This window comes from Eubalaena glacialis, chromosome X (assembly GCF_028564815.1).
Source record: "Eubalaena glacialis isolate mEubGla1 chromosome X, mEubGla1.1.hap2.+ XY, whole genome shotgun sequence".
Classification (NCBI taxonomy): Eukaryota; Metazoa; Chordata; class Mammalia; order Artiodactyla; family Balaenidae; genus Eubalaena; species Eubalaena glacialis.
In genome coordinates, this window is record NC_083736.1 from 109,320,716 (window position 1) to 109,334,839 (window position 14,124).

A 14,124-nucleotide genomic window follows, 5' to 3' on the forward strand; every position below is an offset into this window, starting at 1 on the left:
CCTAAAATGGTTGACACAAGCTAGTTTTTAAAAAGCTTTTCAAGGAACTCCCTGGTGGTCCAGTGGTTAGGACTAGGCTTTCACTGCCAGGGCCCAGGTTCAGTCCCTGGTCAGGGAACTAAGATTTCACAAGCTGCCTAGCATGGCCAATAAATAAATAAATAAATAGCTTTTCAATTTCTCTTAAACAATAAAATTACACTTCCAAATGTAAACAGTTATTGCGGTGGCAACATTTTACTGTATTATCACAGTCAATAATTTGCAAAACCAAACAAAAAAATAGAATAAGACTCTCCAAAATTTCAATATGGCTCTTTATACTAACTCTAAAACACTGCGTTTGCGGCTAAAACACTACAACTAAATAGAATAGAGAGACTATGTCATGTCATGTTATTTTAATAACTATTTCAACATGAAAGCATAAAACACAATGAAGAGCACATGCTTGTTTGGTGCTAGTGACATAACAATTTGCAGTCTTAAAGATGAAATAAAATGCATAAGTTGAACCAGATGTTGAAATGGTTCTGGATTATCATCTAAAGGCAAACACTTCAGAAAATACGTAGAAAGGTAACCACGCATTTGCTACAGGGAGTCCTCTATGCAAGGGTCTTTACAATGCACTTTACTTGATGGCTCAGAATAAAAGTGTGATCTGTTCCCAATCATGTATTTTTTAAAAATCTCACAGGAGAAGCAATTCAGCATAGTTCTATAGTCAGATTTCTGGCATTATCACTTAATGGCTATGGGACCTTGGGAAACATAAACTCTCAGAACCTCAGAGTACCCATGTGTAAAATGAGAATGAAAATAGTTAAACTTATCTCATAGGATCATTGTCTTGTTTAGATTAAGATAAAACCTTATAAAGTTCTTTCTATGGCACCCAACTCAATAAGAATAGTAAGTATTCAATAAAAGTATTATTATTATTATTACTGTTACTATTTTTGATTGTTACTACCAATAAAATAATCACCCTTCACACAGAACTAGAACAAATAATCCTAAACTTTATTTGGAACCACAAAAGACCCAGAACTGCCAAAGCAATCCTGAGGAAAAAGAACGAAGTTGGAGGCACAATGCTGCCAGACTTCACGCAATACTACAAAGCTACAGTAATCAAAACAGCATGGTACTTGCACAAAAACAGACATATGGATCAATGGAACAGGATTGGGAGCCCAGAGATAAACCCACGCACATATGGTCACCTTATTTTTGATAAAGGAGGCAAGAATATACAATGCAGAAAAGACACTCTCTTCAGCAAGTGGTGCTGGGAAAGCTGGACAGCCATATGTAAATCAATGAAGTTAGAACACACCCTCATGCCATACACAAAAATAAACTCAGAATGGTTTAAAGACCTAAATATAAAACATGATACCATAAAACTCCTAGAAGAGAACATAGGCAAAACATTCAGACATAAATCATAGCAATGTTTTCTTAGGTCAGTCCCAAGGCAATAGAAATAAAAGCAAATATTAACAAATGGGATCTAATCAAACTTATAAGCTTTTGCACAGCAAAGGAAACCATCAACAAAACAAAAAGACAACCTATGGACTGGCAGAAAATATGTGCAAATGATGTGACCAAAAAGGGCTTTATTTCCAAAATATATAAACAGCTCACACAACTCAATAACAAAAATCCAAACCCAATTAAAAAATGGGCATACATTTTTTAAAATGGGCATACATTTTCTTAAAAAAAGACATACAGATGGCCAAAAAGCACATGAAAAGACGCTCAACAATTATTAGAGGAATGCAAATCAAAATTACAATGATGTATCACCTCACACCAGTCAGAATGGCTATCATCAGAAAGTCTACAAATAATAAATGCTGGAGAGGGTGTAGGAATGTAAATTGGCGCAGCCACTGTGGAAAACAGTATGGAGGTTCCTTTAAAAACTAAAAATAGAGTTACCATATGATCCAGCAATCCCATTCCTGGGCATATATCTGTAGAAAACCATGATTTGAAAAGATACACGCACCCCAATGTTCATTGCAGCGCTGTTAACAATAGCCAAGACATGGAAGCAACCTAAATGTCCATGGACAGATGAATGGATAACAAAGATGTGGTATATATATACAATGGAATATTACTGAGCCATAAAAAAGCATGAAATAATGCCATTTGCAGCAACATGGATGGACCTAGAAATTATCATACTAAGTGAAGCCAGGCAGAGAAAGGCAAATGTTATATGATATCACTTATATGTAGAATCTAAAAAATAGTACAAATGAACTTACTTACAAAACAGAAGCAGACTCAGAAACACAGAAAACAAACTTATGGGTACCAAAGGGGGGCGGGTGGGTGGATAAATTGGGAGTATGGGATTAACAGATGCACACTACTATATATAAAATAGATAAACAACAAGGTCCTACTGCATAGCACAGGGAACTATATTCAATATCGTGTAAGAAATTATAATGGAAAAGAATAGAAAAAATATAGATATATACATATGTATGTATAACCAAATCACTTTGTTGTACACCTGAAACTAACACAATATTGTAAATCAACTATACTTCAATGAAAAAAATAATAATAATCTCTCCTCAAATCTAAAAACAAAACAAAACAGGTTTAGTGGAAGTAAGAGTATGAAAGAGCAGCAATGGTAGGAGGCTGTGGTCAGAGCAGAGTATTGGCTCTCACAGGTGGTGTAGATGATATCCAAGGAGTTTATGGCTAAAGGGGGTGAAGCCATATTAACAAATTGAAGGAGAAAAACCATATGATCATCTCAATAGATGCAGAGAAAGCTTTCGACAAAATTCAACACCCATTTATGATAAAAGCCCTGCAGAAAGTAGGCATAGAGGGAACTTTCCTCAACATAATAAAGGCCATATATGACAAACCCACAGCCAACATTGTCCTCGATGGTGAAAAACTGAAACCATTTCCACTAAGATCAGGAACAAGACAAGGTTGCCCACTCTCACCACTATTATTCAACATAGTTTTGGAAGTTTTAGCCACAGCAGAGAAGAAAAAGAAATAAAAGGAATCCAAATCGGAAAAGAAGAAGTAAAGCTGTCACTGTTTGCAGATGACATGATACTATACATAGAGAATCCTAAAGATGCTACCAGAAAACTACTAGAGCTAATCAATGAATTTGGTAAAGTAGCAGGATACAAAATTAATGCACAGAAACCTCTTGCATTCCTATACACTAATGATGAAAAATCTGAAAGTGAAATTAAGAAAACACTCCCATTTACCATTGCAACAAAAAGAATAAAATATCTAGGAATAAACCTACCTAAGGAGACAAAAGACCTGTATGCAGAAAATTATAAGACACTGAGGAAAGAAATTAAAGATTATACAAATAGATGGAGAGATATACCATGTTCTTGGATTGGGAGAATCAACATTGTGAAAATGACTCTACGACCCAAAGCAATCTACAGATTCAATGCAATCCCTATCAAACTACCACTGGAATTTTTCACAGAACTAGAACAAAAAATTTCACAATTTGTATGGAAACACAAAAGACCCCGAAGAGCCAAAGCAATCTTGAGAATGAAAAATGGAGCTGGAGGAATCAGGCTCCCTGACTTCAGACTATACTACAAAGCTACAGTCATCAGGACAGTATGGTACTGGCACAAAAACAGACATATAGATCAATGGAACAGGATAGAAAGCCCAGAGATAAACCCACGTACATATGGTCACCTTATCTTTGATAAAGGAGGCAAGCATATACAGTGGAGAAAAGACAGCCTCTTCAATAAGTGGTGCTGGGAAAACTGGACAGCTACATGTAAAAGAATGAAATTAGAACACTCCCTAACACCATACCCAAAAATAAGCTCAAAATGGATTAAAGACCTAAATGTAAGGCCAGACACTATAAAACTCTTAGAGGAAAACATAGGCAGAACACTCTATGACATAAATCACAGCAAGATCCTTTTTGACCCAGCTCCTAGAGAAATGGAAATAAAAACAAAAATAAACAAATGGGACCTAATGAAACTTAAAAGCTTTTGCACAGCAAAGGAAACCATAAACAAGACGAAAAGACAACCCTCAGAATGGGAGAAAATATTTGCAAATGAAGCAACTGACAAAGGATTAATCTCCAAAATTTATAAGCAGCTCATGCAGCTCAATAACAAAAAAACAAACAACCCAATCCAAAAATGGGCAGAAGACCTAAACAGACATTTCTTCAAAGAAGATATACAGATTGCCAACAAACACATGAAAGAATGCTCAACATCATTAATCATTAGAGAAATGCAAATCAAAACTACAATGAGATATCATCTCACACCTGTCAGAATGGCCATCATCAAAAAATCTAGAAACAATAAATGCTGGAGAGGGTGTGGAGAAAAGGGAACCCTCTTGCACTGTTGGTGGGAATGTAAATTGATCCAGCCACTATGGAGAACACTATGGAGGTTCCTTAAAAAACTAAAACGAGAACTACCATATGACCCAGCAATCCCACTACTGGGCATATACCCCGAGAAAACCATAATTCAAAAAGAGTCATGTACCAAAATGTTCATTGCAGCTCTATTTACAATAGCCAGGACATGGAAGCAACCTAAGTGTCCATCATCAGATGAATGGATAAAGAAGATGTGGCACATATACACAATGGAATATTACTCAGCCATAAAAAGAAACGAAATTGAGTTATTTGTAGTGAGGTGGATGGAGTTAGAGTCTGTCATACAGAGTGAAGTAAGTCAGAAAGAGAAACACAAATACAGTATGCTAACACATATATATGGAATCTAAGGGAAAAAAAAGTCATGAAGAACCTAGTGGCAAGACAGGAATAAAGACACAGACCTACTAGAGAATGGACTTGAGGATATGGGGAGGGGGAAGGGTAAGCTGTGACAAAGTGAGAGTGGCATGGACATATATACACTACCAAACGTAAAATAGATAGCTAGTGGGAAGCAACTGCATAGCACAGGGAGATCAGCTCGGTGCTTTGTGACCACCTAGAGGGGTGGGATAGGGAGGGTGGGAGGGAGGGAGATGCAAGAGGGAAGAGATATGGGAACATATGTATATGTATAACTGATTCACTTTGTTATAAAGCAGAAACTAACACACCATTGTAAAGCAATTATACTCCAATAAAGATGTTAAAAAAAAAAGAAAAGCCATTGACAAGGCCTCCCTGCCATTACATCCCAGAATTTACAAAATTTGGCTGCTTATCAGACAGTGAGTGATTATAAAACTTGGTGAGTTGCTTTTGCCTCGATGAACCTCTCTTTAGAATGATGATGCTATTTATTGCGTGCCAGCAAGCTAGACACGGTGCTAGGCACTTTGCATTCATTATGCTCTCTAAAATAAACCCTGCAAGGTGCTATTGTACCTATTGTCTTTTTCTGATGAAGAAACTGCGGCTCAGAGAGGTGAAGTGCCTTTCTTAGAGTTAACACAACTATGAAGCAGGAGCGCTGGGATTTAACACAAATCTGACAGTGTTCAGTCCACTGTGCTTTTCTATTTCTATTTGAGGTGTACTTTTGGTTCCTCTCCACTCAAAACATTCAAAAGGTGATGCTGATGGATAAGAGGATATAAAGATAGGTTACACTCATTTTCTTTAAAATAAAACATTGTTTCTTTTTTCTTATTTAAAAAAAAATTGAAAAATAAAAATAAAAACAAGATGACACTGTAGAAAACAGTTTGGCAGTTTCTCAAAGGTTAAACGTAGAGCTACGATATGATCCAACAACTCTGCTACTACCTACACTGCACATCTAAAAGAACTGAAAGCAGGGATTTGAACAAATATTTGTACACCAATGATCACAGCAGCATGATTCACAATAGCTACAAGGTGGAAACAACCCAAGTGTCAATCAACCGATGAATAACAAAATATGGTATATACACACAGTGGGATTTACTAAGCCAAAAAAGGAATGGCATTTTGTTACATGCTATAACATGGATGAACCTTGAAAACACTACGTTTAGTGAAATAAGCCAGACATAGAAGGACAAATATTGTAGATTCCACTCACACGAGGTACCTAGAATAGGCAAATTCATAGAGACAGAAAATAGAATAGAGGTTACTAAGGGCTCTTAGCTGCTTGACAGGATGGTAGCTCCCTTGGGTTGCTTACCAAGACCCCATTTTCATTCGGATCAGAGCTATTCTACCCCCTCACTTGAATCTGGCTTTTCCTTCTGTATGTACAACATCTGATAAGGGTTGGTGTGCCTAGAGTTTTAACATTTGAGGTAAAGGAAACTTTATGCAGATTCTGGCTTGTTATGGATTTTCTCTGACAGTAGAGAGATTCAAACCCTAGCCAATACCTGCCAGTCTAAGAACAGAGACAGAGCCACTTAAAAGCATCTGGCTTGCTGTAACATTAAATGTAATTCGTGTTACTTTTTTCTATGACATCATATTTTTTTCAAAAATCTTTAAACATTTTATTAACTTTGAAGAAGGAATAAGAATAGCTCCTTTAGAAACTAGACACACTGAAGCACTGATCTATTCACAGAGCTTCTACACAGATGAAGAAGTTTACTTCAAATGGACAAAAAATAGTACAGAAGACCTATACTCAGAAAGATTGAGAAAAATCCATCTCTAGAAAGCAGGTCAGATGGACTCAAAGACCTCACCGAATGTAGGAGAATCACTGGGAAGCCACGTAAAGCCTTCTGCTGGGGCATAAAGGTAGGAACCAGTCCATGTAGTCAAGAAAACGCTCTTTTTCTTCCTGATCTCAATGCCTGTCTCCAGTCTGGGTTCACAGAAAGGTCCTGATCATTTGAACTGGTTGTCAATCAAGGTTCCCTTCATTTTCGCTTTCTTGGCTTCCAGTTCAGCCTGGAAAGGAAGAAAAGTATATGTCCTGATACATGACATGAAATTCTGATTTTCCTGCCTTATTCTAACTGCCCCAACACTATCCCCTCATGCTCATTTAGTATACAAACTAGAACCGTGTTTCTAAAATTGTGATGAAACTCTAGCAACTGCTTTCCAACCTTTCTGATGTTGTGACACACATTGAAGATAATAATATCTGTATGGTAAAATGGGGTAAACACACAGGGCTGTGGTCTATCAGTGTAGGGATCCCACAGCTCCAGGACCCCTGAAGGACTGGAGGAATCAATATCATGACATATCAGTATCCTATTTGTGGCAGAACAGGAGGAAGAACACTGTTCTAGAACAGTGCTACTTAAAGTTGTGCGGTCCATGAAGATACCACAAAAATTGAGAGTAAGCATTTAGAAACTTTTATAGCAATTTGACAGAGGAATAATAAAGTAAAATAATCTCGTAAGAAGAATTCAGGCAAATTCATTTTTATTGCATTTTATAAATTACAAATCTACTCTTGACAAATTTTAAACAAGAAGCAAGCACTGGTCCTTCACCTCAGAAAATCTGATAAGCACTGCTCTAGATCACTATGGCAAGGTAAAGCAGCTCTCAAGACCCACTACCTCTGTCACCAAAAACTGCTCTACAGTCAGTAGAATAGACTGGTATACTTTTCGATGAGGCACCAATGCTGGGATGTCTGAGTTGAAAGAAATATCATAAGTAACTTATTATCAGGAAAACAGAAACATAGGCACCATCACATACAGACGTGCGTGCTCCACAAAGAGCCCAGGAATAGTGCAGACAGTGGTGGTGGAAGCAGTGCTTTAAGAAGCAGCGACCAGCCCCAATCCTGGCGCCCCAATGTAGCCCCACTGTATGCCTCATACCCTGGGAGAGCACCCATGAGCCCCGATCTTGAACTCCTGACCTTGGACCACAAGTAGCAGATTAACTTATCATTCTCGTTAGGGCTGGCTAACAAGAACTATCATTTGGGGCCTGGATCCTGTGGTCACTATCCCAGAGTAGGGTATGTACTGACAGCCACGGCCCACGGTTAGACACCTGGCAGCCAGCCACACCATAACCCCCGACAGACTTCCGAAAGGATTCCCCTGCCTGCCGGAGGGTCTTTCAGACCGAGGAGCCCAAACAGTCCAGCCCAGCGCCTGCCACCCCCCACCCCCGCCACTCACCAGCTCCTGCAGCCGCCTCTTGCTCATGCCTTTGCGCTCCAGCTGCTTTTCAATCACCTTGGCATTCTGCGCATACGAGTCAGCAACTTCTCTCTGAGGGAAGAAAGAAGCACCCTTAGGCCAGCAGTCTCACCAAAGAGGAGCAACAGAGACCTCGGGAGAAGTTTATACTCCTCAAATTATGAAATTATTACTGAAATGGCAAGACTCTGCTCCCTTTCAACTCTTCAGCTTTTCCATAATCCGGGAGAGTCAGGTTTCAACCGAAACCACGTTTAAATAACAGATAACATCTCTCTGTAAACATCATTATACTGAAATACCATAAAGGTAATTGCTGCGTTTGCTAAGGACAGACTCCCACACCATCAGAGCTGGACTGGAAGGGACTTGAAATTGCTGAGCCCAGTAGTTTTTCAACTGAAGAGGGATGAGGAGGGATTTGCCCCCTAAGGCATCTCAAAAAACAGTATGAAACAAATGACTGATCTAGTCCAACTCCCTGCTCCTTATCTTACAGACATGTCCCTGAGATCCAGGGAAACAGGACCAGCCCGGTATCACAGCGTTCCTTAGTAGCAGAGCAAGATCTACGAGCGAAGTTTCTAGTTATTCTGTTACTCGATGCTCTGGTTTGAGAGTCCCCTCCCCCCGCCCCCATTCCAATTCCCCCGAGAGCAGAAGCACACTTACAGCCTCAATCTCCTCTTCCTCTTCATCAATAGTAGACACAGTGACAGAGCTGAACTTGCCCATGTCTTTAGTCCGTTTCGTCATCATCACCTGGAGTTGTAGGAAGAGGAATCAGTCTAGTTCACCTCAGGAGGCTCTGTGAGTCGTGTGTGTGTGAGTGTGTATGTGTGAGTGGGTGTGTGCAAGTGTACAAGCCTGGCTCCTGGGGGCAGGGGACATCCTTGGGACAGGCTGGCCTATCTAAAAGTGCCCATCTTTTAATTTGCATTATATTTTTCTAGTATTTGCCATCAAGGGTTTTTAAAAGTATATTTAAAGACTAGCCTTATTCATTCAATTTTAATTGTTCACACTGGAAAAAGAAGAAATTTCAAAGGAAGTAAATGTGGATAAAAACCATACAATTTCTAACTTTACTCATAGAGCAGATGTAGGAAAGAAAAGAGAACACATAATAGGTGTTACAATTTTGTAGCATCTGCTTATACACAAAAATGGCATTCTCTTAATAAAGAGAGCACCCATAAAGGGCAGTTTCTCATGCACCATAATCTTATTTAAAATTTTAGGGCTAAATCTGTAGCTATATTAACCCATCTGTCTCCTTCAGTGATAATTACCTTCTTAGGAGGCTCTTGTTTCTGAGTATATATGTTCGTCTTCCCAAAACCCTGGCCAAACTTGACTACTGCTCCATCCACAATGAAGGTCACAGGAGCATTCTTCGGTTGGGACTGGTAGAAGAGTGGCAGCCCGCACCTGCAAACAGCAGAGTGAATCTCAAGGAGGCCTCAGAATCCAAATCCCCAAAACGGTGCTTCACAAAGTGTGCTTAGACTCTGGGAATATTTGTGTTCGTGGCATAAACTGATTATTAGCTCTTCCCAGTGTTTCCCAAAACTACTTGATAAGAATCACTGACGGCTGGGCTTCTACGGCTGGGCATGTGGGATCTTCCCAGACCAGGGCTCGAATCCGTGTCCCCTGCATTGGCAGGCGGATTCTTAACCACTGCACCACCAGGGAAGTCCTGGTTGGTCACTTCTATTATACTTCTTCAGCTAAGTGAAGTAGACCCATACCCATAAGATATGATTAAAGTAGTCTAACAAATCTAATGTGGCTGTAAACTAAAATGCCTTCTTAGCCATTTCCCTGCTTTAATTCTAGTCTGAGTCTTCTGAGAGCCAAAATTGAACTGTAATTCATCAACAAGATTAAACTTATTATAGTTTAATATTCTCACTGTTAACAGCCTAAAGCTGGAAATCATATATATCTTTAAATAATAGTCTCTAAAGTTCTTGGGTCTGTAGTCCTATGACAGACTTTATAAATAAGTTTGTATTAAATTAAACTATGTTGGGATTTCCCTGGTGGCGCAGTGGTTAAGACTCTGCACTCCTAATGCAGGGGGCCCGGGTTCAATCCCTGATCAGGGAACTAGATCCCAGGTGCAGGCTGCAACTAAGAGTTTGCATGGCACAACTAAGGAGCCTGCCTGCCACAACTAAGACCCGGTGCAACCACTATAAATAAAAAAAAAATTACACTATGTTACATTTACCATATGACCCAACAATTCCACTCCAAGAGAAAACACATATTCCCACAAGATTTATACTAGAATGTTCATAGCAGCTTTATTTATAATAGCCAAAGCCATTAACAACTCAAATGCCCTTCAACAGGTCAATGGTTAAACAAACTGTGGTGCAATGACTACTACTCAGCGATAAAGAGGAACAAATTACTGATACACATAACAACTCAAATGAACCCCCAAAGCATCATGCTACATGAAAGAAACCAGATGGAAGAGATACATATTGTATGTAGTAGAACACATACTGTAGAATTTACATCACATTTTAGAAAAGGTAAAACCACGGTAACAGAAGGCAGATCAGTGCTGGCGAGGGGAGGGGTGAGGAAGGAGACTGATTGCAAAGGAGCACTGGAAACGTCTATGTCACAGGAGTGGTGATGTTACATGGCTCTATGTTTTTGTCAACACTCATCAAACTGTACACTTAGGAAGGGCAAATTTTATTATATATAAGTTACACCTCAGTGAAAAAATAATACTATGTTTAAAAACCCATTTTTGTGGCCAGCTGGTCGGAGATGTAACTTGGTCAGTTGCATCTCTTTAGGAAGCATATTGGTATTTGCATAATTGAAGTTTGAAGGCAGGAAAGATTATAGGGATAAAGATATAACAGAGAATTGTCTCCAAATGATCCTTTTCCTAACACATCATTGCCTCTACTTGCTTATGATCGGAGAAACCCACACTGTTAATACTTACTTTGCACATTTCTTCCTGTACTGTCGTTCAATGCCTTCAGGCCTGCACAGAAAATGGAAGTTAAAAAAAAAAAAAGATACGAACAAATCTCATAACCTACCAACCTCACTAGCTCATTTCTTCAAATGCTAAAAGGGCTTTTCAAAAGTTATCCTTTCATAGCTCAGCTGCTTATTTACACATGTATTCATTTTAAAGCATTCCTTCCTTCCACAAACACTTACTGAGCCCCTAAAATGGGGCAGGCACCTCCCTGACAGAGGAGGAGGCGCAGTAGTAGCTGTGGTCACAGCGGCAGCTGGGGTCACAGTAACAGTGACAACAATAACAAGAGTGGCGATCACTGGTATAGCTTTTATTATGTACCAGGGGCTGTTCTAAACTGTATGTGTACTAGCTCATTTGATCCTTACAACAACCCTGTGAGGTAGGCCATGTTATCATTCCCATTTTACAGTTGAGGGCGCCTAAGCACAAAGCAGTTACATAGTTCACCCAAGGTCATAGAGTTAGGAAGTAGAATACGTTGAATTCAAGCCCCGGCAGTCAAGCTCAAGAGCCCATGCAACACTGCCTTAGATAATCAACTGGGAAATAAAGATTCTTCCACCCATCCAGTTGCTTAACAGAAACCTGGGACTCATCCTTGTCTTCTCTTTCCCTCATCTCCCACAACCTACTTCGTCAGCAAATCTTGTGGATTTTACTGTATCTACAAAAAAGGTCTTGAACCTGTCTACTTGTCTCCACCCTCCTGCCACCATCTCAGCCCAGGGCACCAGTATCTCTGCCCCAGACTATTGACACAGCTTCCTGACCGGTCTCTGCACTTTCCCTTCCTGTTTCGATTTTTAAAATAGGTAACATGTGCACATGCTATATGAAAGAGTATAATGTGAAAGGTAAATATCCTCCCTACTCATCTTCCACGTGCCCAGTTCTCTTCACCAGAGGCAAATACTGTTTCCGGTTTCCTCAGTTCCTCCCAGAAAGAGTCGATGATACAACCAAAGAATCCTTCTTGGCATATAAAGAAAATATTTTTTCTCTTCCTTTTAAGACAAATGTAGCATACCTTATACTACTCTCTACCTTTTTGTTCACTTAAAAATCGTTTTTATTTTAAATTTAATTTTATTTATCTTTTTATACAGCAGGTTCTTATTAGTCATCAATTTTATACACATCAGTGTATACATGTCAATCCCAATCGCCCAATTCATCACACCACCACCCCCTGCCACTTTCCCCCCTTGGTGTCCATACGTTTGTTCTCTACTTCTGTGTCTCAATTTCTGCTCTGCAAACCGGTTCATCTGTACCATTTTCTAGGTTCCACATATATGCGTTAATATACGATATTTGTTTTTCTCTTTCTGACTTACTTCACTCTGTATGACAGTCTCTAGATGCATCCACGTCTCTACAAATGACCCAATTTCGTTCCTTTTTATGGCTGAGTAATATTCCATTGTATAAATGTACCACTACTTCTTTATCCATTCGTCTGTCGATGGGCATTTAGGTTGCTTCCATGACCTGGCTATTGTAAATAGTGCTGCAATGAACATTGGGGTGCATGTGTCTTTTTGAATTATGGTTTTCTCTGGGTATATGCCCAGTAGTGGGATTGATGGGTCATATGGTCATTCTATTTTTAGTTTTTTAAGGAACCTCCATACTATTCTCCATAGTGGCTGTATCAATTTACATTCCCACCAAGAGTGCAAGAAGGTTCCCTTTTCTCCACACCCTCTCCAGCATTTGTTGTTTGTAGATTTTCTGATGATACCCATTCTAACTGGTGTGAGGTGATACCTCATTGTAGTTTTGATTTGCATTTCTCTAACAATTAGTGATGTTGAGCAGCTTTTCATGTGCCGCTTGGCCATCTGTATGTCTTCTTTGGAAAAATGTCTATTTAGGTCTTCTGCCCATTTTGGATTGGGTTGTTTGCTTTTTTAATATTGAGCTGCATGAGCTGTTTATATATTTTGGAGATTAATCCTTTGTCCATTGATTCGTCTGCAAATATTTTCTCCCATTCTTTTTTTTTTTACCATCTTTATTGGAGTATAATTGCTTTACAATGGTGTGTTAGTTTCTGCTTTATAACAAAGTGAATCAGTTATACATATACATATGTTCCCATATCTCTTCCCTCTTGCATCTCCCTCCCTCCCACCCTCCCTATCCCACCCCTCTAGGTGGTCACAAAGCACCAAGCTGATCTCCCTGTGCTATGCGGTTGCTTCCCACTAGCTATCTATTTTACGTTTGGTAGTGTATATATGTCCATGCCACTCTCTCACTTTGTCACAGCTTACCCTTCCCCCTCCCCATATCCTCAAGTCCATTCTCTAGTAGGTCTGTGTCTTTATTCCCCGTACCACTAGGTTCTTCATGACCTTTTTTTTTTTTCCTTAGATTCCATATATATGTGTTAGCATACTGTATTTGTTTTTCTCTTTCTGACTTACTTCACTCTGTATGACAGACTCTAACTCCATCCACCTCACTACAAATAACTCAATTTCGTTTCTTTTTATGGCTTTCTTTCATGTGTTTGTTGGATATCTGTATATCTTCTTTGGAGAAATGTCTATTTAGGTCTTCTGCCCATTTTTGGATGGGGTTGTTTGTTTTTTTGTTATTGAGCTGCATGAGCTGCTTGTAAATTTTGGAGATTAATCCTTTGTCAGTTGCTTCATTTGAAAATATTTTCTCCCATTCTGAGGGTTGTCTTTTGGTCTTGTTTGTGGTTTCCTTTGCTGTGCAAAAGCTTTTACGTTTCATTAGGTCCCATTTGTTTATTTTTGTTTTTATTTCCATTTCTCTAGGAGCTGGGTCAAAAAGGATCTTGCTGTGATTTATGTCATAGAGTGTTCTGCCTATGTTTTCCTCTAAGAGTTTGATAGTGTCTGGCCTTACATTTAGGCCTTTAATCCATTTTGAGTTTATTTTTGTGTATGGTGTCAGAGAGTGTTCTAATTTCATACTTT

General features: G+C 39.2%; 1 protein-coding gene across 3 annotated transcripts in view; it reads right to left on the reverse strand.

The window, feature by feature from the left end:
• STEEP1 (STING1 ER exit protein 1) overlaps positions 1 to 14,124 on the reverse strand; it is a 49,813-nt gene that overhangs the window by 15,817 nt on the left and 19,872 nt on the right. Inside the window, exons 3-7 of one of the 3 annotated variants that reach the window (XR_009698922.1) lie at positions 11,123 to 11,164; positions 9,432 to 9,570; positions 8,812 to 8,901; positions 8,119 to 8,211; positions 6,703 to 6,910 (exon numbers count right to left, since the gene is read on the reverse strand). Coding sequence is in view for 2 of the 3 variants with exons in the window: in XM_061178706.1 (XP_061034689.1) it covers positions 6,848 to 6,910; positions 8,119 to 8,211; positions 8,812 to 8,901; positions 9,432 to 9,570; positions 11,123 to 11,164 (427 nt within the window). In the remaining variant the exon portion in view is untranslated. Of the gene's footprint in view, positions 1 to 5,911; positions 6,911 to 8,118; positions 8,212 to 8,811; positions 8,902 to 9,431; positions 9,571 to 11,122; positions 11,165 to 14,124 lie in introns of those variants that run through there. The other 2 variants (XM_061178706.1, XM_061178708.1) reach the window with 2 other exon arrangements.